Raw genomic sequence first — 24,395 nt, 5'->3', positions numbered from 1 at the left:
ATCTTGCAATAATGATACGGCTGAAATTTCCATTTTATGCAAACCCTGCCCAAGTTTTTTCCAGAAGGCTTTTGAACTTGCATTTAATTCTTGCAAATATTTCTGTTTAGCCTATTAAGATTAATAGTTTGATATAGTTGTAGGTTATAGGCATAGATGCCAATCTATTGCTAAGAGTCAGGTGATCTTCCATTTTTCTTGCTTTCACAGTTGAGTGCGTTCTTGAGTGGGGAAATTCAGAGAAGGAAAGCCACCATTTTAATTAGTATGCAACTAATTTTCAACATAATCCTTTGTAATATGGACAAAGTTTGATGTTGATTGCTTTTTGTTCATCCATAAGGCAAGCCTGATTTTGTAATTATGTGTGTAAATGGTTTGTAAAAACTTAATGCGCCATTAAACTGATTATTCAACAAATGCAATCCTTTTTGGAAAAACGACTGGTCCATGGATGCATTTGAACAAGACGTTAGTCATAATCTTGTTGGATTTCCCTGAGCAGATAAATCAATAAACACGAAGCAGTCCAGTTAATTACCTATTCAGGGTCCTGTATCTACAAATAACAGCTATAATTACCTTTGATAAAAAGGGAGATATGGAGAAGCCAGAACGGTTCAGCATTTCAGCAGTTTAAGAAAAAAGAGGGGGAAAAAAAGCTCCAGAAACAGGACATTTCAGAGGCAGTCATCCACCAGCCAGACTAATTCTCTACCTCACTGGACACCATTCAACATAACGCAGTGAAAATTCCAGTTAACACAGCACTTTCATGCCTTGTAGCAGTATCTTTGAACAGAAAAATGTAGTAACAATTTTCACAAAAAGTGAAGATCAACTAAAATGAATGAATGAATAAATAGTTTGGTTATATACAGTGTATGTAACCTAAATGTTGTAATCTGTTAAAAATATCAACAGGTTACATCTACTAGTGCATCTCAAGCAAATCGAATATCACAAAAAAGTTCAATATTTTCCATCAGTTATGTAAAAAAGTGAAAATTCAATCTACTCTAGATTCATTACACGTAAACTAAAATGTTTCAAGCATTTTTCTATTTTTAATTTTGGTAATTATGACCTACAGTGCAAAATAATTAAAACACATCTCAAAATATGAAAATATTTCATTGTGAGTTTGAGTAAAACAGTATAATAAATACAGTGTATCTCTCGGTCTAGTTCAGTTCACACAACTACAATCATGGGAAAGACTGCTGACTTGACAGTTGTCCCGAAGACAATCATGGACACCCTCCACAAGGCGGATAAGCCACAGAAGGTCATTGCTGAAAAGGCTGGCTGGAAAAGGTGCACAAGCAACAGGGATGACTGCAGCCTTGAGAGGATTGTCAAGAAAAGTCGATTCAAGAACTTAGGAGAGCTTCACAAAGAGTGGACTGAAGCTGATGTCAGTGTATCAAGAGCCATAACGCACAGACGTCTTCAGGAAAGGGGCTACAACTGTCGCGTTCCTCATATCAAGCCACTCCTGAACCAGAGACAACGTCTGAAGTGTCTTACCTGAGCTAAGGAGAGAAAGAACTGGACTGCTGCTCAGTGGTCCAAAGTCCTCCTTTCAAATGAAAGTAAATTTTGATTTTCATTTGGAAATCAAGGTCCTAGAGTCTGGAGGAAGAGTGGGGAGGCACAGAATCCAAGGTGTTTGAAGTCCAGTGTGAAGTTTTCACAGTCGGTGATGATTTGGGGTGCCGTGTCATCTGCTGCTGTTGGTCCACTGTGTTTTATCAAGTCCAAAGTCAATGCAGCCATTGGCCAGGAGATTTTAGAGCACTTCATGCTTCCATCTGCTGACAAGCTTTATGGAGATGGTGATTTCCTTTTCCAGCAGGACTTAGCACCTGCGCACAGTGCCAAAACTACTCCCAAATGTTTTGCTGACCATGATATTACTGTGCTTGATTGGCCAGCCAACTCACTTGACCTGAACGCTGTAGAAAATCTATAGGATGTTTTTAAGAGGAAGATGAGTGTGGGTGCAATTGGTCTTAAGTGATCAGTCTCATTAAATCAGTCTCATTAATAATACCATTAATTTTGGTGTTTAATAATAAATTACCAAATAGCTAAATTATGGTATATTCCAAATTATTATGATCACTACTGATGCAGCAATAATGTATTACTTACCGCAGGGCTTTTCAAAGTGTGGGGCGCACCCCCCCTGGGGGGCACCAGAGTTCTTCGGGGGGGGCGCAATGTGAGAGACAAAATGGATCAATTTTTAGTACCTAAAGCTACAGGGAGTGAGGAGACGGCCAAGCAAAAAAACAGAGCCTCCAGGATGTTGCGATTTGCAACTTCAGCGCAAATTCAACCAATCCCCGCGAATTCAGGGCGGTGTTGCAATTATATCCAATCACCGCAACTTTCCCGCAAATTTGACCAATCGTTGGCATCGTCTTGAGGTGACGTCGACAAACTACCTTCCGCCTTACTTCCGGATGTCTATGTTCAAGAGAAGCAGCATGTGCGCAGTGTTGCCAGATTGGCGGTTTCAAGTGCATTTTGGCGGGTTTTGAATATATTTTGGACTGGAAAACGTCAGCAGTATCTGGCAACATTGCATGATGTGCGAGTCAGTGTTTATGTAGGCTTAAATTCTGTTGCTGAAAGTGTATGTTTACAGTGAAGGACTGTGTGCACTTTATTTTTTATTTTTTTACTTAATACAAGAAATTAATGGATGCCAACATTTTTGCCAAAATGGTATTTTATTTTTCCATTGTTTAGGCAGCTTCAGCATCATACTGTGAGATTCTGTTCAAATTGTTTTTTTTTTCTTCTATGAAGCCTGAGCCATTTATTTTATTAGTTTATAATTATTGTTTAATTTAGTCTTCAGGAGAGACTGCCTGCACACAGTACTAGTATTAATAGTTTTTTTTTCTTACATGAAAGCTGAGGCATTTATATTTTAAGGTAACTTCATGTTGTGCTGTGAGGTTCTCTGCACTTTAACTTTTGAACCAACAGGTGCAGTTGGGGGCGGCACGGTGGTGTAGTGGTTAGCGCTGTCGCCTCACAGCAAGAAGGTCCTGGGTTCGAGCCCCGGGGCTGGCGAGGGCCTTTCTGTGTGGAGTTTGCATGTTCTCCCCGTGTCCGCGTGGGTTTCCTCCGGGTGCTCCGGTTTCCCCCACAGTCCAAAGACATGCAGGTTAGGCTAACTGGTGACTCTAAATTGACCGTAGGTGTGAATGTGAGTGTGAATGGTTGTCTGTGTCTATGTGTCAGCCCTGTGATGACCTGGCGACTTGTCCAGGGTGTACCCCGCCTTTCGCCCGTAGTCAGCTGGGATAGGCTCCAGCTTGCCTGCGACCCTGTAGAAGGATAAAGCGGCTAGAGATAATGAGAGATGAGAGAGAGGTGCAGTTGGATAAGTAAAGCCTATTTTTCTGCATTTTTGTAGTCCTGGTAATCTTTTATATTGGTAAAGTTGTTTATAGGACCATTTCTTAGTGTCTTTGTTTTTTAATCAATAGTTTTTCAGTAATAACTTAATATTTAACATATCACTCAATTTTAATCACAAAAAGAGAAAATCGCAACAATTTCTCGCAACTTTCACTTCCTCCCGCAATGTAATCGCAACAAAAACCTAAAAAACACCGCAACTTTCATCGCAATTTTTTGGAACCCCCCCTCCGCAACATCAGACATTTTAGCCCGCAACAATCACAAAAAAGGCCCGCGGAATCCTGGGGGGACTGAAAAAAGAAGGAAGTATGACCACGATTATCTAAAGTCTGGATTTTCATGGACTGGATCTGAAGATGCTCCACTGCCACAGTGTGTTGTCTGCCAAGAGGTGCTAGCTAACGATGCTATGAGAGGTTTAAAATGTGTAAAACAAGATGTTTTAAAAAGCACAGATGTTTAAAATGTGAAAAAGAAAAAAATAATGTGTACAACAACCATTCTTTTTTTAAATATGAATGGAACATTAAGTATAGCAACAACAAAAATTGTAAGGGGGGCGCTGTTGTTTATTTGCTCTCTGAGGGGGGGCTCACTCTCCCACACTTTGAAAACCCCTGACTTACCGTATTACATAGACACTACAGCCAATAGCATTCATATACACTTGGGTGAAAGCAATTTGGAGTTCTTTGAGATTGTGTGACTTCAAGAATACAGCAGCAAAAAACAGACAAGCACAGTTTAACAGAATAATTGAATTTATTATAACAATGATACTAAATGGGTAATAGCAGTTGAATACATTCAATATGGTCAGCAGCAATATATATACAAGGCACAAACAGTGAGGTAGTACTCGATGAGCGTGTGTGTCTGTGTCTGTGTGTGTGTGTGTCTATGAGAGGGGGAGATGTTGAGTATGCGCGCGGGAGGTGCGCTGTAAATAAATCTGAGATTGGAATGTTATCTAAGGTGTTGGGGGGGAAGGGAAAATCACCTCGTGGTTTTCTTGAGACAAAGGAATTCGTCGTGGTTGCTAATTCCACTACCCTATAACATTACCAAATCCACTGAAATCTTGATGAGGTCAAAATGTGTGTAATAATGAAATTAAGGGATGTTAGAGAAGAGCATGCAACAACCTATCTATGAAAACAACGGAGAGAGAACAATGTAGAACACAATGATCAACTCGACACTCTAAGTGTCTACAGTATGCACAATTAAACCGTTTCTGAGTTTAAATTCACACCACTTCATAAAGCTAATTCCTAAGACTAGTTTGCCCAAATGCCAGCCTTACTTCCAGTATCTTGCTTCTATGCAGAGATGTCCCGAAGTTTCGCGGAGTTTCGGGTGCTTGCGGAGGTCCGCAGAAGGTTCGTGGGTCGCTTCTGTAAAGGCACAGAGAATTCCTGATCTGAAGCTTCGTCGTTCGTGAGGAAAAGTCTCTGACCGATCATGTGCACAGCGATTAAGTCAGAAGGAATCCGGTCGCTTCTAACTTTTAATTAACTGCTTGGGCTGCAGTCGTAATGTTACTTATAAAAAACAAATAAACCGGTTGTAACTCAATTGAGTGAGACGGTGCAACTTAGGTACTCTTTACCGTGGCCAGTGGTATATGCAAAAGCGCGCTGAGTCTTCTTTCTTGCAAGGCAAATGTCGTGATTTTCGGATTGTCCGATGAGCGGGGAGTATCTCTATACGTCTGTATGATGCGAAGATCCACAGGCAGAGAGAGTGAGTTGAGGATGACCGGGTCACTTATAGAGTTGGTCACGTGACATGACGTAATCATGGATGCCGTGACGTAGGTCATTGCGGAAGTTAGTTGATGGGATTTGTAGTTCTAGACGGGGACTGTGGCTGTCCCTACATGAGAAACACCAGACCCAACAATACAGACAAGCTGAAGGTCGCAATCAAAGCAACCTGGGCTTCAGTAACACAATAACACCTTAGCAGTGCCACAGGCTGATCACCTTCATGCCACGCTGCATTGATGCAGTAATTTGTGGTAAAGGAGCCCCAACCAAGTATTGAGTGTATAAATGAACATACTTTTCAGAAGATGAACATTTCAGTATCGTAAATCCTTTTTTGATTGATCTTAGGAAATATTCTAATAATCTGAGATACTGGATTTCTGATTTTCATGAGCTATAAAGCATAATCATCAAAATTAAAACAAAAAAGGCTTGAAATATTTCACTTTATGTGTAATGAATATAGAATATATGAAACTTTACCTTTTTGAATTAAATTACAAAAAAAAATTCTAATTGTTTGAGATGTACTTGTATGTAGCACGTTTATAATTTAGCCTTCTTAGAAAATTCAAATTTGAACTGTGCTCAGGAGGAAAAAAACAAAAACACACATTTGTATTTTTTTCTTTACCAGTATTGTGACAAACACCAAGGCGTATGATTAAGTTTTCTGCAATATTGTTGTACGTTACAACCTGATTACTACAGTCTGTGAGGGTGTGTAAGGAGAAATGAACAGACCACCTTATAAAAGTGCTTTTGCACTTTGCAGTGGCTAATGTGAGTTTCCTTTGGTGGCATTCCCTCGATACTGTGAAGGAATTTAGATGCCCTGTGATCAACTCTACAGCCAGGAGCCACACGAACATAGACAGCATTTCCAGACAAATGCCATGAGGAATGAATGTACCTGCTGTTAACACACAGCGGTATGAAGAAACACTGCGCGGAAATGTTTTTCAAGTCTGTTTTTATTAATGTGAATAAACTGTGTACTGAGAAATTGACCAAATCTATTTTTATTAACGCATTTCAAGTACTTCAAAAAATTACATATCTTTGCACAATACTTTTTGCATTTTTAGTAAAAAGTTTTCAAATTGAGCGCAAATAAAAGGAAAAGGGAAAAAATAATCAGAATTATGAAAAAGAAAAACAAGAGATCGGGTACTGTATAAAACACAGCGGCCATTAAAATCAAACAGTAGTATTAGACATTTCTCAATCTTTCAAATTCCACACATTTTGCATCCGTATCAGTGCACATTCCTCTTGTATGTTTAAAGCAAGACCTGAAAAAAAAAAAAAAAAGAAAGACGTTTGAATTAAAAAGTCTTCCCTGCCCTGAAAACCCCAACTACACCACTTTACCACAGAAGAACAAGAATGATTCGGTCACATCTGGGCCTCGAAATTCAAGCAAAACACTACCGCCAACCACTGCTCGGCAGAACAACACTTGAGTAGAATAAGGGAATACCTCACTTTCCTAATGACAGATGGATGGCATGACTTGAAGTAACCTGTTCACTAATAAATAAAAAGAAAAACATGCTTTGAGGCGCTGGATCTCTGACTGAGCTGCTCCACTGCTCTTTTCAAGAAAGCTCCAAATCAGGAAAAGCATTAGCTACAGTTTTCAAATGTGTTATATGAACCAACAGATGCTCCAACAAGGGAAAGAGTTTTATTAGATTATCTTGTAATTTGTTTTAAATTTGTACTGCAATGTTTTATTACGGACGGAATATAATGTAATTTTGTTTTGGTACACAAGGTCTGCAGCAGCAAGAGAAAAATGAAGAATATTTAAAAAAAAAAAAAGGCAGTAAAATTAGCGCTGCTTTAATTACTGCCTGACAGTCTGCCCTCTCTGAGCGGAGCGTTTTCTTCGCAAATGAACATCTCAGAAAATCAAATCAACGCAGCAGATGTGTACTGTATATGACCCTGTAAAGAGGCTGGCACAGATTTGTCCTGCTGCTCATCAGGCACTGAAAGTGTTTACAGACCGTCTTCTGCACATGGGCGACAGAATAAGGGTGAGACTGCAGGTGGTGTAACAGAAAGAAGAAATTTGTGACGGATTTTTTACACATTGTGTACAGTAGATACGGGACAGAATAAGAAAATATTCTCATAGCCCTTCTACGCCGAAAAGGTGCTCGTGGTTTCCCAGCCGGTGCTTCATCTCACAACGTCACACTTTTACACCACAAACAAATTTATTTTTGGCTAACAAAAATCAACCACATAAATACTGTGGATCTGGAACAGGGCTTAAGGGATGCCATGATTTTATCAACAACTCGGGTATAAATAGGTGAAAATCTACATTTTTATCTACACAGTTCCACTATGATCATGTGGTTTTCAGATCCTGCTTTTTTCCTGAATGAACTTTCTGTATTCGTTTTGATATGGAAAGTGGTCATGTAGAAACTAGGACCTGTAAGTCCTTCGAGTTTTTCTTTAGTTTGGTTTCCAAACTTCAAAATTTTCCCCAACAGGTCTCTCTATTAGCAGCTGCTCTCAGAGCAACGAAAGTTTAGACGATAGTCATGCCCCAGGAAATTTCTAGGTAGCTGTATGTAAAACATCTCGGACAGTGGTGGATCTGGTAGCGGGCATGAACTCGACACTCCAAATACAACATGGGAGAGAAAAAAAACCCACACACACACTTCTCACAATCTTTCACAGCTGAATGTATGCGAAATAAGGCCATTCACCAAAAGGTAACACAATCACAAGTCAAATTTTCTCTCTTGCTTCCTTTCTAAGGATTTTTAAAATTTTCACTCAGTCTAAACTACGCAACTCATCAAATGCAACAAGTGCATGAGATCAGGATTAAACTTACAAAAAGAAGAAGAAGAAGAAGACTCCATCCTGGTCATAGAACAAGCGCAAGATTAAAAGATGAAAAGAAAAAAAACAAAAACCCACATCACCAAGAATCATCAGGCATTTTCCATTCACCCCTCTGATACACACAATGCTTTAGGCTTTGTAATTTGTCCTGAGTGTCAATTAAAATAGTAAATAACTTGTATTCATCAGAAGAAAAAACACAATCATAAGATACACTAGGAAAAAAAAAACATTTTTGTTAAAAACTGTACAACTGAAAAGAAAAAGAAAGAAAGAGAGAATGTGAACTTTAAAAAAGCTTGCATTTTATATTCTTCCACTTTTCCTTAATAATATTTTTTAATCACATTGGCAAAAGAGTCTATGCAGAAGGGACTCTTGCTTGCTCAGCCTTGCCTTGCCTTATTGGACCACAGAACCACTGCACTTCCCCGTCATGTCATTCGGAGCAGGATGGCAGTGTTTAGGGGAAATATGGGTGGGGGGGATTAAACGTGGAGAAAGACAAGAACCTTGAAGCACTCTGTGCACTGAGAGATGCCCAAGAAAATTAGGTGTGAAAACAAACAAACAAACAAAAATTATATATATATATATTTTATCCTCATAAGAACGTAAAGCAGTGATTTTCTCTTCTCCTCATCCGGTCGTTCTTCAGTATGAGAACAGCATCACTGCTTTATAGAGCAGTTTGAAGTTTGCTGTGGGAGATCTGTTTCCTTTAGTCAGTTCTTTAAGTCTGTGGATGTGGTTAATTGATTGGTTCATTAACTCTTTGGAGTGTTTCCTGTTGTAGGCACTAGGAAGAACCAAGGCAGAGTGCAGAGCTCAGTGGCGCATCTGACCCATGTGATAGTTCTCTCTGGGATGGCGCTGGACTGCACGTTGTTGCGGAGGCTGAGAACTCGCAGCTTGAGTTCTCCTCCTCTTCAGTGTACCTACAGAAGGAGAGGAGATATGAGCCATGAACTGGTCCTGAGCTATAGAGTTTTATTCTATCCACATTCACTGGATATGAGCAATCGTGCGCTCTGATTGGCTGTCGGCTCATATACCATGAGTAGAAAAAAACAAAATGGCGGAGTGTGTTGCTGAAAACAAAACCCCGAAAAATACAGTACAACAAAAAAAAAGCAACAAAATATGGAATGAAAGTATTTGAAGATAAGAATGTATCTTTTTTTTTCAAGAATTATTACTACCGCATTTTTCACAAATTGCTCCTGTCATTTCACCGGTTTGTTTACATTCGAAGCAGAAATGATTTTGTCAGACATTTTGTACAAAGTTCTTATTTATCGAATTTGCACAAAATAAAAATATAAAAAATGCTCTGTTTGTCAAAATCCAGTGAATGTGGATAGAATAAAACAGTTATTCCACTCAATCTCATCGTACATGGCTTATAGCCGACTCAGCGCCTCATCGGCTATCAGCTCACGCACGACTCAATTTCGTGGTATAACTTAAATATACTCCCACAAATGCTCCCACACACATACAGCAGCACGCACAACAGCACACACTCCTGCACACACTCCCACACGGACCCCAACACACTCAATTGAAAACAATCTCAAATTATTATAGTGTTATTTGGCTCTGAAGAAAGTGGTGCAGATTACCTGAGAATTGTGACTGATAAAACCTTGAGAAGCAGTCAGCACCAGCTTAATACAGAAACTGGCAGCTACAATCAAAGCTGACAACATAAACAGCAAAGGCTACAGCAAAGATACAAAAAAAAAAAACTAAACAAGAGCTGCGCTTCCTGACCCACGCTGAGGCCGCGCTTCCTCACCCACGCAGGGCCGCGCTTCCTCACCCACGCAGGGCCGCGCTTCCTCACCCACGCAGGGCCGCGCTTCCTCATGCACGCAGGGCCGCGCTTCCTCACCCACGCGCTTCCTCACCCACGCAGGGCCGCGCATCCAAACCCACGCAGGGCCGCGCTTCCTCACCCACGCAGTGGCCGCGCTTCCTGACCCACGCTGAGGCCGCGCTTCCTCACCCACGCAGGGCCGCGCTTCCTCACCCACGCAGGGCCGCGCTTCCTCACCCACGCAGGGCCGCGCTTCCTCACGCACGCAGGGCCGCGCTTCCTCACCCACGCGCTTCCTCACCCACGCAGGGCCGCGCATCCAAACCCACGCAGGGCCGCGCTTCCTCACCCACGCAGGGGCCGCGCTTCCTCACCCACGCAGGGGCCGCGCTTCCTCACCCACGCAGGGCCGCGCTTCCTCATCCACGCAGGGGCCGCGCTTCCTCACCCACGCAGGGCCGCGCTTCCTCATCCACGCAGGGGCCGCGCTTCCTCACCCACGCAGGGGCCGCGCTTCCAAACCCACGCAGGGCCGCGCTTCCAAACCCACGCAGGGCCGCGCTTCCTCACCGACGCAGGGGCCGCGCTTCCTCACCCACGCAGGGCCGCGCTTCCAAACCCACGCAGGGCCGCGCTTCCTCACCCACGCAGGGGCCGCGCTTCCAAACCCACGCAGGGCCGCGCTTCCTCACCCACGCAGGGGCCGCGCTTCCTCACCCACGCAGGGCCGCGCTTCCTCACCCACGCAGGGCCGCGCTTCCTCAAGCACGCAGGGCCGCGCTTCCTCACCCACGCAGGGCCGCGCTTCCTCACCCACGCAGAGGCCGCGCTTCCTCACCCACGCAGAGGCCGTGCTTCCTCACCCACGCAGAGGCCGCGCTACCTCACCGACGCAGAGGCCGCGCTACCTCACCGACGCAGGGCCGCGCTTGCTCACCGACGCAGGGGCCGCGCTTCCTCACCCACGCAGGGGCCGCGCATCCTCACCCACGCAGGGGCCGCCCTTCCTCACCCACGCAGGGGCCACGCGTCCTCACCCACGCAGGGGCCGCGCTTCCTCACCCACGCGCTTCCTCACCCACGCAGGGCCGCGCATCCAAACCCACGCAGGGGCCGCGCTTCCTCACCCACGCAGGGGCCGCGCTTCCTCACCCACGCAGGGGCCGCGCTTCCTCACCCACGCAGGGCCGCGCTTCCTCACCCACGCAGGGCCGCGCTTCCTCATCCACGCAGGGGCCGCGCTTCCTCACCCACGCAGGGGCCGCGCTTCCAAACCCACGCAGGGCTGCGCTTCCAAACCCACGCAGGGCCGCGCTTCCTCACCCACGCAGGGCCGCGCTTCCTCATGCACGCAGGGCCGCGCTTCCTCACCCACGCGCTTCCTCACCCACGCAGGGCCGCGCATCCAAACCCACGCAGGGCCGCGCTTCCTCACCCACGCAGTGGCCGCGCTTCCTGACCCACGCTGAGGCCGCGCTTCCTCACCCACGCAGGGCCGCGCTTCCTCACCCACGCAGGGCCGCGCTTCCTCACCCACGCAGGGCCGCGCTTCCTCACGCACGCAGGGCCGCGCTTCCTCACCCACGCGCTTCCTCACCCACGCAGGGCCGCGCATCCAAACCCACGCAGGGCCGCGCTTCCTCACCCACGCAGGGGCCGCGCTTCCTCACCCACGCAGGGGCCGCGCTTCCTCACCCACGCAGGGCCGCGCTTCCTCATCCACGCAGGGGCCGCGCTTCCTCACCCACGCAGGGCCGCGCTTCCTCATCCACGCAGGGGCCGCGCTTCCTCACCCACGCAGGGGCCGCGCTTCCAAACCCACGCAGGGCCGCGCTTCCAAACCCACGCAGGGCCGCGCTTCCTCACCGACGCAGGGGCCGCGCTTCCTCACCCACGCAGGGCCGCGCTTCCAAACCCACGCAGGGCCGCGCTTCCTCACCCACGCAGGGGCCGCGCTTCCAAACCCACGCAGGGCCGCGCTTCCTCACCCACGCAGGGGCCGCGCTTCCTCACCCACGCAGGGCCACGCTTCCTCAAGCACGCAGGGCCGCGCTTCCTCACCCACGCAGGGCCACGCTTCCTCACCCACGCAGAGGCCGCGCTTCCTCACCCACGCAGAGGCCGCGCTTCCTCACCCACGCAGAGGCCGCGCTACCTCACCGACGCAGAGGCCGCGCTACCTCACCGACGCAGGGCCGCGCTTGCTCACCGACGCAGGGGCCGCGCTTCCTCACCCACGCAGGGGCCGCGCATCCTCACCCACGCAGGGGCCGCCCTTCCTCACCCACGCAGGGGCCGCGCGTCCTCACCCACGCAGGGGCCGCGCGTCCTCACCCACGCAGGGGCCGCGCTTCCTCACCCACGCAGGGCCGCGCTTCCTCACCCACGCGCTTCCTCACCCACGCAGGGCCGCGCATCCAAACCCACGCAGGGCCGCGCTTCCTCACCCACGCAGGGGCCGCGCTTCCTCACCCAGGCAGGGGCCGCGCTTCCTCACCCACGCAGGGGCCGCGCTTCCTCACCCACGCAGGGGCCGCGCTTCCTCACCCACGCAGGGCCGCGCTTCCTCACCCACGCAGGGCCGCGCTTCCTCACCCACGCAGGGGCCGCGCTTCCTCACCCACGCAGGGGCCGCGCTTCCAAACCCACGCAGGGCCGCGCTTCCTCACCGACGCAGGGGCCGCGCTTCCTCACCCACGCAGGGCCGCGCTTCCAAACCCACGCAGGGCCGCGCTTCCTCACCCACGCAGGGGCCGCGCTTCCAAACCCACGCAGGGCCGCGCTTCCTCACCCACGCAGGGGCCGCGCTTCCTCACCCACGCAGGGCCGCGCTTCCTCACCCACGCAGGGCCGCGCTTCCTCACCCACGCAGGGCCGCGCTTCCTCAAGCACGCAGGGCCGCGCTTCCTCACCCACGCAGGGCCGCGCTTCCTCACCCACGCAGAGGCCGCGCTTCCTCACCCACGCAGAGGCCGAGCATCCTCACCGACGCACGGCCGCGCATCCTCACCCACGCAGGGCCGCGCATCCTCACCCACGCAGGGCCGCGCATCCTCACCCACGCAGGGCCGCGCTTCCTCACCCACGCAGGGGCCGCGTTTCCTCACCCACGCAGGGGCCGCCCTTCCTCACCCACGCAGGGGCCGCCCGTCCTCACCCACGCAGGGCCCGCGCGTCCTCACCCACGCAGGGCCCGCGCGTCCTCACCCACGCAGGGCCCGCGCGTCCTCACCCACGCAGGGCCCGCGCGTCCTCACCCACGCAGGGCCCGCGCGTCCTCACCCACGCAGGGCCCGCCCTTCCTCACCCACGCAGAGGCCGAGCATCCTCACCCACGCAGGGCCGCGCTTCCTCACCCACGCAGAGGCCGCGCTTCCTCACCCACGCAGAGGCCGCGCTTCCTCACCCACGCAGGGGCCGCGCTTCCTCACCCACGCAGGGGCCGCGCTTCCTCACCCACGCAGGGGCCGCGCTTCCTCACCCACGCAGGGGCCGCGCTTCCTCACCCACGCAGGGGCCGCGCTTCCTCACCCACGCAGGGGCCGCGCTTCCTCACCCACGCAGGGGCCGAGCATCCTCACCCACGCAGGGGCCGCACATCCTCACCCACGCAGGGGCCGCCCTTCCTCACCCACGCAGGGGCCGCCCTTCCTCACCCACGCAGGGGCCGCGCGTCCTCACCCACGCAGGGCCCGCGCGTCCTCACCCACGCAGGGGCCGCCCTTCCTCACCCACGCAGGGGCCGCGCTTCCTCACCCACGCAGGGGCCGCCCTTCCTCACCCACGCAGGGGCCGCGCTTCCTCACCCACGCAGGGCCGCCCTTCCTCACCGACGCAGGGCCGCGCTTCCTCACCCACGCAGGGGCCGCCCTTCCTCACCGACGCAGGGCCGCCCTTCCTCACCCACGCAGGGGCCGCCCTTCCTCACCCACGCAGGGGCCGCCCTTCCTCACCTACGCAGGGGCCGCGCTTCCTCACCGACGCAGGGGCCGCGCATCCTCACCCACGCAGGGGCCGCGCATCCTCACCCACGCAGGGGCCGCAATTCTTCACCCACGCAGGGGCCGCGCTTCCTCACCCACGCAGAGGCCGCGCTTCCTCACCCACGCAGAGGCCGCGCTTCCTCACCCACGCAGGGGCCGAGCATCCTCACCCACGCAGGGGCCGCGCATCCTCACCCACGCAGGGGCCGCCCTTCCTCACCCACGCAGGGGCCGCCCTTCCTCACCCACGCAGGGGCCGCGCGTCCTCACCCACGCAGGGGCCGCGCGTCCTCACCCACGCAGGGGCCGCGCTTCCTCACCCACGCAGGGCCGCGCTTCCTCACCCACGCAGGGCCGCGCTTCCTCACCCACGCGCTTCCTCACCCACGCGCTTCCTCACCCACGCAGGGCCGCGCATCCAAACCCACGCAGGGCCGCGCTTCCTCACCCACGCAGGGGCCGCGCTTCCTCACCCACGCAGGGGCCGCGCTTCCTCACCCACGCAGGGGCCGCGCTTCCTCACCCACGCAGGGCCGCGCTTCCTCACCCACGCAGGGCCGCGCTTCCTCACCCACGCAGGGGCCGCGCTTCCTCACCCACGCAGGGGCCGCGCTTCCAAACCCACGCAGGGCTGCGCTTCCAAACCCACGCAGGGCCGCGCTTCCTCACCGACGCAGGGGCCGCGCTTCCTCACCCACGCAGGGCCGCGCTTCCAAACCCACGCAGGGCCGCGCTTCCAAACCCACGCAGGGCCGCGCTTCCTCACCCACGCAGGGCCGCGCTTCCTCACCCACGCAGGGCCGCGCTTCCTCACCCACGCAGGGCCGCGCTTCCTCACCCACGCAGGGCCGCGCTTCCTCAAGCACGCAGGGCCGCGCTTCCTCACCCACGCAGGGCCGCGCTTCCTCACCCACGCAGAGGCCGCGCTTCCTCACCCACGCAGAGGCCGAGCATCCTCACCGACGCACGGCCGCGCATCCTCACCCACGCAGGGCCGCGCATCCTCACCCACGCAGGGCCGCGCATCCTCACCCACGCAGGGCCGCGCTTCCTCACCCACGCAGGGGCCGCGTTTCCTCACCCACGCAGGGGCCGCCCTTCCTCACCCACGCAGGGGCCGCCCGTCCTCACCCACGCAGGGCCCGCCCGTCCTCACCCACGCAGGGCCCGCGCGTCCTCACCCACGCAGGGCCCGCCCTTCCTCACCCACGCAGAGGCCGCGTTTCCTCACCCACGCAGAGGCCGCGCTTCCTCACCCACGCAGAGGCCGAGCATCCTCACCCACGCAGGGCCGCGCTTGCTCACCCACGCAGAGGCCGCGCTTCCTCACCCACGCAGAGGCCGCGCTTCCTCACCCACGCAGAGGCCGCGCTTCCTCACCCACGCAGAGGCCGCGCTTCCTCACCCACGCAGAGGCCGCGCTTCCTCACCCACGCAGAGGCCGCGCTTCCTCACCCACGCAGAGGCCGCGCTTCCTCACCCACGCAGAGGCCGAGCATCCTCACCCACGCAGAGGCCGAGCATCCTCACCCACGCAGGGCCGCGCTTGCTCACCCACGCAGAGGCCGCGCTTCCTCACCCACGCAGAGGCCGCGCTTCCTCACCCACGCAGAGGCCGCGCTACCTCACCGACGCAGAGGCCGCGCTACCTCACCGACGCAGAGGCCGCGCTACCTCACCGACGCAGGGCCGCGCTTGCTCACCGACGCAGGGGCCGCGCTTCCTCACCCACGCAGGGGCCGCGCATCCTCACCCACGCAGGGGCCGCCCTTCCTCACCCACGCAGGGGCCGCGCGTCCTCACCCACGCAGGGGCCGCGCGTCCTCACCCACGCAGGGGCCGCCCTTCCTCACCCACGCAGGGGCCGCGCGTCCTCACCCACGCAGGGCCCGCGCGTCCTCACCCACGCAGGGGCCGCCCTTCCTCACCCACGCAGGGGCCGCGCTTCCTCACCCACGCAGGGGCCGCCCTTCCTCACCCACGCAGGGGCCGCGCTTCCTCACCCACGCAGGGCCGCCCTTCCTCACCCACGCAGGGCCGCCCTTCCTCACCCACGCAGGGCCGCGCTTCCTCACCCACGCAGGGGCCGCCCTTCCTCACCCACGCAGGGCCGCCCTTCCTCACCCACGCAGGGCCGCCCTTCCTCACCCACGCAGGGGCCGCCCTTCCTCACCCACGCAGGGGCCGCGCTTCCTCACCGACGCAGGGGCCGCGCATCCTCACCCACGCAGGGGCCGCGCATCCTCACCCACGCAGGGGCCGCAATTCTTCACCCACGCAGGGGCCGCGCTTCCTCACCCACGCAGGGGCCGCGCTTCCTCACCCACGCAGGGGCCGCGCTTCCTCACCCACGCAGGGGCCGAGCATCCTCACCCACGCAGGGGCCGCGCATCCTCACCCACGCAGGGGCCGCCCTTCCTCACCCACGCAGGGGCCGCCCTTCCTCACCCACGCAGGGGCCGCGCGTCCTCACCCACGCAGGGGCCGCGCTTCCTCACCCACGCAGGGCCGCGCTTCCTCACCCACGCAGGGCCGCGCTTCCTCACCCACGCGCTTCCTCACCCACGCAGGGCCGCGCATCCAAACCCACGCAGGGCCGCGCTTCCTCACCCACGCAGGGGCCGCGCTTCCTCACCCACGCAGGGGCCGCGCTTCCTCACCCACGCAGGGGCCGCGCTTCCTCACCCACGCAGGGGCCGCGCTTCCTCACCCACGCAGGGCCGCGCTTCCTCACCCACGCAGGGCCGCGCTTCCTCACCCACGCAGGGCCGCGCTTCCTCACCCACGCAGGGGCCGCGCTTCCTCACCCACGCAGGGGCCGCGCTTCCAAACCCACGCAGGGCTGCGCTTCCAAACCCACGCAGGGCCGCGCTTCCTCACCGACGCAGGGGCCGCGCTTCCTCACCCACGCAGGGCCGCGCTTCCAAACCCACGCAGGGCCGCGCTTCCAAACCCACGCAGGGCCGCGCTTCCTCACCCACGCAGGGCCGCGCTTCCTCACCCACGCAGGGCCGCGCTTCCTCACCCACGCAGGGCCGCGCTTCCTCAAGCACGCAGGGCCGCGCTTCCTCACCCACGCAGGGCCGCGCTTCCTCACCCACGCAGAGGCCGCGCTTCCTCACCCACGCAGAGGCCGAGCATCCTCACCGACGCACGGCCGCGCATCCTCACCCACGCAGGGCCGCGCATCCTCACCCACGCAGGGCCGCGCATCCTCACCCACGCAGGGCCGCGCTTCCTCACCCACGCAGGGGCCGCGTTTCCTCACCCACGCAGGGGCCGCCCTTCCTCACCCACGCAGGGGCCGCCCGTCCTCACCCACGCAGGGCCCGCCCGTCCTCACCCACGCAGGGCCCGCGCGTCCTCACCCACGCAGGGCCCGCCCTTCCTCACCCACGCAGAGGCCGCGTTTCCTCACCCACGCAGAGGCCGCGCTTCCTCACCCACGCAGAGGCCGAGCATCCTCACCCACGCAGGGCCGCGCTTGCTCACCCACGCAGAGGCCGCGCTTCCTCACCCACGCAGAGGCCGCGCTTCCTCACCCACGCAGAAGCCGCGCTTCCTCACCCACGCAGAGGCCGCGCTTCCTCACCCACGCAGAGGCCGCGCTTCCTCACCCACGCAGAGGCCGCGCTTCCTCACCCACGCAGAGGCCGCGCTTCCTCACCCACGCAGAGGCCGCGCTTCCTCACCCACGCAGAGGCCGAGCATCCTCACCCACGCAGAGGCCGAGCATCCTCACCCACGCAGGGCCGCGCTTGCTCACCCACGCAGAGGCCGCGCTTCCTCACCCACGCAGAGGCCGCGCTTCCTCACCCACGCAGAGGCCGCGCTACCTCACCGACGCAGAGGCCGCGCTACCTCACCGACGCAGAGGCCGCGCTACCTCACCGACGCAGGGCCGCGCTTGCTCACCGACGCAGGGGCCGCGCTTCCTCACCCACGCAGGGGCCGCGCATCCTCACCCACGCAGGGGCCGCCCTTCCTCACCCACGCAGGGGCCGCGCGTCCTCACCCACGCAGGGGCCGCCCTTCCTCACCCACGCAGGGGCCGCGCGTCCTCACCCACGCAGGGGCCGCGCGTCCTCACCCACGCAGGGCCCGCGCGTCCTCACCCACGCAGGGGCCGCCCTTCCTCACCCACGCAGGGGCCGCGCTTCCTCACCCACGCAGGGGCCGCCCTTCCTCACCCACGCAGGGGCCGCGCTTCCTCACCCACGCAGGGCCGCCCTTCCTCACCGACGCAGGGCCGCGCTTCCTCACCCACGCAGGGGCCGCCCTTCCTCACCGACGCAGGGCCGCCCTTCCTCACCCACGCAGGGGCCGCCCTTCCTCACCCACGCAGGGGCCGCCCTTCCTCACCCACGCAGGGGCCGCGCTTCCTCACCGACGCAGGGGCCGCCCTTCCTCACCCACGCAGGGGCCGCGCGTCCTCACCCACGCAGGGCCCGCGCATCCTCACCCACGCAGGGGCCGCCCTTCCTCACCCACGCAGGGGCCGCGCGTCCTCACCCACGCAGGGGCCGCCCTTCCTCACCCACGCAGGGGCCGCGCGTCCTCACCCACGCAGGGGCCGCGCGTCCTCACCCACGCAGGGCCCGCGCGTCCTCACCCACGCAGGGGCCGCCCTTCCTCACCCACGCAGGGGCCGCGCTTCCTCACCCACGCAGGGGCCGCCCTTCCTCACCCACGCAGGGGCCGCGCTTCCTCACCCACGCAGGGCCGCCCTTCCTCACCGACGCAGGGCCGCGCTTCCTCACCCACGCAGGGGCCGCCCTTCCTCACCGACGCAGGGCCGCCCTTCCTCACCCACGCAGGGGCCGCCCTTCCTCACCCACGCAGGGGCCGCCCTTCCTCACCCACGCAGGGGCCGCGCTTCCTCACCGACGCAGGGGCCGCGCATCCTCACCCACGCAGGGGCCGCCCGTCCTCACCCACGCAGGGCCCGCCCGTCCTCACCCACGCAGGGCCCGCGCGTCCTCACCCACGCAGGGCCCGCCCTTCCTCACCCACGCAGAGGCCGCGTTTCCTCACCCACGCAGAGGCCGCGCTTCCTCACCCACGCAGAGGCCGAGCATCCTCACCCACGCAGGGCCGCGCTTGCTCACCCACGCAGAGGCCGCGCTTCCTCACCCACGCAGAGGCCGCGCTTCCTCACCCACGCAGAAGCCGCGCTTCCTCACCCACGCAGAGGCCGCGCTTCCTCACCCACGCAGAGGCCGCGCTTCCTCACCCACGCAGAGGCCGCGCTTCCTCACCCACGCAGAGGCCGCGCTTCCTCACCCACGCAGAGGCCGCGCTTCCTCACCCACGCAGAGGCCGCGCTTCCTCACCCACGCAGAGGCCGAGCATCCTCACCCACGCAGAGGCCGAGCATCCTCACCCACGCAGGGCCGCGCTTGCTCACCCACGCAGAGGCCGCGCTTCCTCACCCACGCAGAGGCCGCGCTTCCTCACCCACGCAGAGGCCGCGCTACCTCACCGACGCAGAGGCCGCGCTACCTCACCGACGCAGAGGCCGCGCTACCTCACCGACGCAGGGCCGCGCTTGCTCACCGACGCAGGGGCCGCGCTTCCTCACCCACGCAGGGGCCGCGCATCCTCACCCACGCAGGGGCCGCCCGTCCTCACCCACGCAGGGGCCGCGCGTCCTCACCCACGCAGGGGCCGCGCGTCCTCACCCACGCAGGGGCCGCCCTTCCTCACCCACGCAGGGGCCGCGCGTCCTCACCCACGCAGGGCCCGCGCGTCCTCACCCACGCAGGGGCCGCCCTTCCTCACCCACGCAGGGGCCGCGCTTCCTCACCCACGCAGGGGCCGCCCTTCCTCACCCACGCAGGGGCCGCGCTTCCTCACCCACGCAGGGCCGCCCTTCCTCACCGACGCAGGGCCGCGCTTCCTCACCCACGCAGGGGCCGCCCTTCCTCACCGACGCAGGGCCGCCCTTCCTCACCCACGCAGGGGCCGCCCTTCCTCACCCACGCAGGGGCCGCCCTTCCTCACCCACGCAGGGGCCGCGCTTCCTCACCGACGCAGGGGCCGCGCATCCTCACCCACGCAGGGGCCGCCCGTCCTCACCCACGCAGGGCCCGCCCGTCCTCACCCACGCAGGGCCCGCGCGTCCTCACCCACGCAGGGCCCGCCCTTCCTCACCCACGCAGAGGCCGCGTTTCCTCACCCACGCAGAGGCCGCGCTTCCTCACCCACGCAGAGGCCGAGCATCCTCACCCACGCAGGGGCCGCAATTCTTCACCCACGCAGGGGCCGCGCTTCCTCACCCACGCAGGGGCCGCGCTTCCTCACCCACGCAGGGGCCGCAATTCTTCACCCACGCAGGGGCCGCGCTTCCTCACCCACGCAGGGGCCGCGCATCCTCACCCACGCAGGGGCCGCGCATCCTCACCCACGCAGGGGCCGCGCATCCTCACCCACGCAGGGCCGCGCTTCCTCACCCACGCAGGGCCGCGCTTCCTCACCCACGCAGGGCCACAACACAAACTGTTTCCAATTTTATATACTTTCAATGGTTGATATTACTGCATCTATACTTTGTGATTCAGTAACGTCGTAGATTAATTTTTCATGCCAATAGAATATACATATATACAGAATACAAACAAAAATGTAGAAAGAGGAGAGGAAGGAACAGAAAGGGAAGAAAGCAATGGGTTAATAAGAAAAACAGACAGAGGAGAGACAGGAAGGTGAAGACAGAGATAGAGGGAAATGGACATCAATTGAAAGAAAGAGGTAGTACCCAAAAGACAACAAGCACAAAGATGAAAGAAGTGACAAAGACAGAGGGAGATAAAAAAAGAAAAGAGAGAATATCAGGGAGAAACAGATCATAGATGGATATGAGGTAAAGGGAGTAAGGTACAAAGGTAGAAAAGAAGGAAAGGCATGACAAGCCCTCGGTGAGTTGATATCAGATATTGTGTCATAATGTGGGTCTAAGACTAAAAAAAAAGCCCTTCGATTTTAAACAAATGGATGAGAAAGTGAAGTGGTGAAGGTGAGCAGGGTGCTGTGTCTGCAAGAGCTCCAGTGTTATTGACGATGAGAGAGAAGGTACAAACAAAAGTCATTTTCATTTCTTCACTTCACTTCACTTGGCGTTTTTTTTTATTGCACAGGGGCACAGAGCTACACTGTGCTATAGGACGACTTGGCTGTGATTCAGAGAAAGTAATTTCAGACCAAAGCTGATGCCCTGAATATAGTTTACGTCGAGGAGGAAAGTTTATGACTGTCACATATTTAAAGTGAGAGTGTGCAGAGTTTCGATATGGAAGTCACTTGAGAATTCATCTGATACAGTGTTCTGTAGAGAAGGCAGAAGACAACCATTAAAGTGCTGATGACACGTTTTTGACATCTTTGGCGATGTTTTATAACATAAAAAGTAATTCCCGATGATCCATATATTAATTCACGAAGGCGCCTATTTTACAAGTTATGATAAAAAACGCGGCTATTTGGGCAAATTTGACGGGGCTGCAGCACCCAGGAGACGGAGGAGGAGGAGCTATAGGACATCAGCGAAAGAACCTTCCTCCTAACTTACCAGTTTATTGTTGATGCGACAGGTGTTCAGTTTGTCATTATTAATATTATTATTATACATTATATATATATATATATATATATATATTAGTTATTATGCCTTCGCGTTGTGTTGCTGGCTTTTGCTCCAAAACCTACAAGGATGGGGTAAGTTTATTCAAGTTTCCCAGAGATCCCGAGCTGCATGCGAAGTGGGTGAAGCAAGTCAGGCGCACTCGTGACAAGTGGGAGCCCTCGCCAACATCCGTCCTGTGCTCTGAACACTTCGATTTGGATTGTTTTGACACCCTTCCCAGCTTAAAAGAATCTCTTGGGTGTTCAGTTCAGCACAAACGTGTGTTACTACCATCAGCAGTGCCTACACAGTGTTGCCAGATTGGGATTTTTCCCGCCCAGTTGAGCGGTTTCAAGTGCATTTTGGTGGGTTTTGAACATATTTTGGGCTGGAAAACGTCAGCAGTATCTGGCAAAAGATACTGCTGACGTTTTCCAGCTCAAAATATGTTCAAAACCCACCAAAATGCACTTGAAACCGCTCAACTGGGCGGGAAAAATCCCAATCTGGCAACACTGCCAGCCAGTATTCCAGAGGGGGTCTACTAGTAGCTATGCCGGATCCAAAGACAGTCCTCCTGTCAGAACATGTGTTGTGAAACGACATAAGATAAAGGTACGTAGAGCTATAGATTCTACATGATAATCATAAATGTAATCATAAAGTCGGCGTGATATCAGTCATGTATTTGCTTGTGAAAGCTTGCGGCTTTCATGTAACTGCCGCCTAGCAACGAGAGGCAAAGGGTAAAGAGAGTAGGCTATCATAGATTCTATTCGGAAGAGATCAACACAATTCTAGACTCCCAGAAGAGGAAGAGCTAGCACTAGAGAGTTCACCGGCGTTTTCATGCGCCATTTCCATTGAGTAGAACCAGAGTAGAACCATAGGATGTCTATGAGTAGAACAGCCAGTGAACCGCAGCGTGTTCTCCCGCTGACATCACAACATGGCCGCGAGCCACGGACCCAGTTTTCTTGCGCTGTGCAATTAAAAGTTGGATATTTGCGTAACAACAGCTTCTTTTCACGTAATTATAACAGAAATCTAACATGTTTGCCATGTTGTATAGTTTATTTAAGAAATTGCATAAAGTCATGTTCATGTCATCAGCCCTTTAAAGTAATGCATAAGGGATTAGTGGGGTAGTAAATTAACTGGCAGTAGCTTAACACTCTTAAAGGTGGTGTGAGGGGTCAGGTGGCTAGAAGCGAGGTTTATTACTCGCAGTGAATGTTTACAATGGCTAATTTTTAATTTTTTTTTTTAAAGTTTGTGATTGGAATGTAAGATCCAAATGCAAAAGGTCATTTGGACAGGTTCTTATGTTTTATCTTATCCAGCAGTGGTTTGGGAGGGGCGGGTTAATTTAGTATATTATGGACAGTGGTTTGGGAGGGGCGGGTTAATTTAGTATATTATGGACAGTGGTTTGGGAGGGGCAGGTTAATTGAGTATTTTTCCTGGAAATGGTTTGGGAGGAGCAGTTTGGTGGGTGCATTACCTGGCAGTGGTTTTGGTGGGGGTAGTTTGGGGTTGCTGCTTGGCGTGTGAACACTGCAGATCTTAATGAATCCAGCCATCAACAGGATGAGAGCGATACCCATCAACAGCACAGCCCACCAATAAGCCTGGAACACATACACACATGTTAAGCATTCTAACACAGCAAACCATATCCCACAAAGACAAAGAACCCTTTCCTGGGTTGTTGAAAACCACACTGTTCTGAGCACACACTGGCTCACTGAAGGAGAATGTAGAAAGCTGTACTTACCACTATCCACTCAGCGATGCTCTCGTAAAGCTCAGGGTTAAAGATAGCCTTCTTGAGTCTGGCCAGTGGCCCGTCAGCATCCACCAGTCTGCACTTCATAAATACATCACAGTAGCCTTTAAAGTCATTACAGGGAGATCCGGGCTGCAGCGTGCGAACCTTGTTTTTGAAGTGTTCTGCCCATTCATCAGAGCCCGTACTTCTGCACGTGTCGGGCTGATCTGTGGACGTGCCGATGCAGGTGTACATGTAAAAAACACACACAGGAAACAAAAAATGGTTTATTTTGTGTGCACAGTCCGGATTTGCTTAAATGGTCATAATGTGGCACATTATAAACTCCCCGCTAGGTCCCCGATTTTGGTTTAAAGACAATTACGTTCTACATGTCTGTGTGCATGTGTATGTGTAAATTGTGCACAGCGGAGCTGAACAACGTTTAACCCCAGTGCTTGGGTTGGCGTACTGCACTCACTCTTCTTCATGCAGCAAACATGGCACAACTCTGTCTCGTCCTTCCCATCTTCAGTGCCGCACGTGCACATCTCCAGACCATAACGAACACAGATAGAGCCAGTGCAAGCCTGAGAGGGGAAGGAGGGGGAAAAGAGAAATAGACACAGAGGGCTCAATGTAAGCACATAAGGCTAGAAAAATGTACTGGTATAAAAAGTCTGACATTAATCTTCAAATTACCAGGCAAATTTGATTTCCACCAAGAGATAAAATCATATACACACACACACACACACACACACACACACACACACACACACACACACACAAGAATACATACCCCATTGATGCAGACTTGTGTGTCTCCGTGGCACGCTGTTAAATTCGCCTTTGGTACAGAGGCTGGACACTGTGCTGTGTTGCCGCTGCACATCCTCTCAAGAGCGCAATCAGACTCGTTCCTACACTTCTGATCACGGCCCTTAAACTCGCACTGTTCTGTACAGCATGGGCCCTGACTAGGACTGATAGAAGATTAAAGCAAAGAGAGAATGACCTGATTAAGCAACAAATGCAGTACTAAAGAGCCAATAAATGAACAGATTTCATCACTGAAAGCAGATCTGTTATGTTTAAGGTGCTA

General features: G+C 55.0%; 1 protein-coding gene across 2 annotated transcripts in view; it reads right to left on the bottom strand.

Moving 5' to 3' along the window:
- Positions 1 to 6,172: 6,172 nt before the first annotated feature.
- Positions 6,173 to 24,395, bottom strand: part of adam10a (ADAM metallopeptidase domain 10a) — a 287,101-nt gene continuing 268,878 nt past the window's right edge. For both annotated transcript variants that reach the window (XM_060911474.1, XM_060911475.1), the window contains exons 12-16: positions 24,093 to 24,276; positions 23,772 to 23,880; positions 23,297 to 23,517; positions 23,024 to 23,150; positions 6,173 to 9,031 (exon numbers count right to left, since the gene is read on the bottom strand). In XM_060911474.1, the coding sequence (XP_060767457.1) occupies positions 8,922 to 9,031; positions 23,024 to 23,150; positions 23,297 to 23,517; positions 23,772 to 23,880; positions 24,093 to 24,276 (751 nt within the window). In that variant the 3' untranslated portion in view covers positions 6,173 to 8,921. The remainder of the gene's footprint in view (positions 9,032 to 23,023; positions 23,151 to 23,296; positions 23,518 to 23,771; positions 23,881 to 24,092; positions 24,277 to 24,395) is intronic.

This window comes from Neoarius graeffei, chromosome 27 (assembly GCF_027579695.1).
Source record: "Neoarius graeffei isolate fNeoGra1 chromosome 27, fNeoGra1.pri, whole genome shotgun sequence".
Classification (NCBI taxonomy): domain Eukaryota; kingdom Metazoa; phylum Chordata; class Actinopteri; order Siluriformes; family Ariidae; genus Neoarius; species Neoarius graeffei.
The sequence above is the reverse complement of the archived record's forward strand: the minus strand, read 5'-3'. Positions and strand labels throughout refer to the sequence as shown.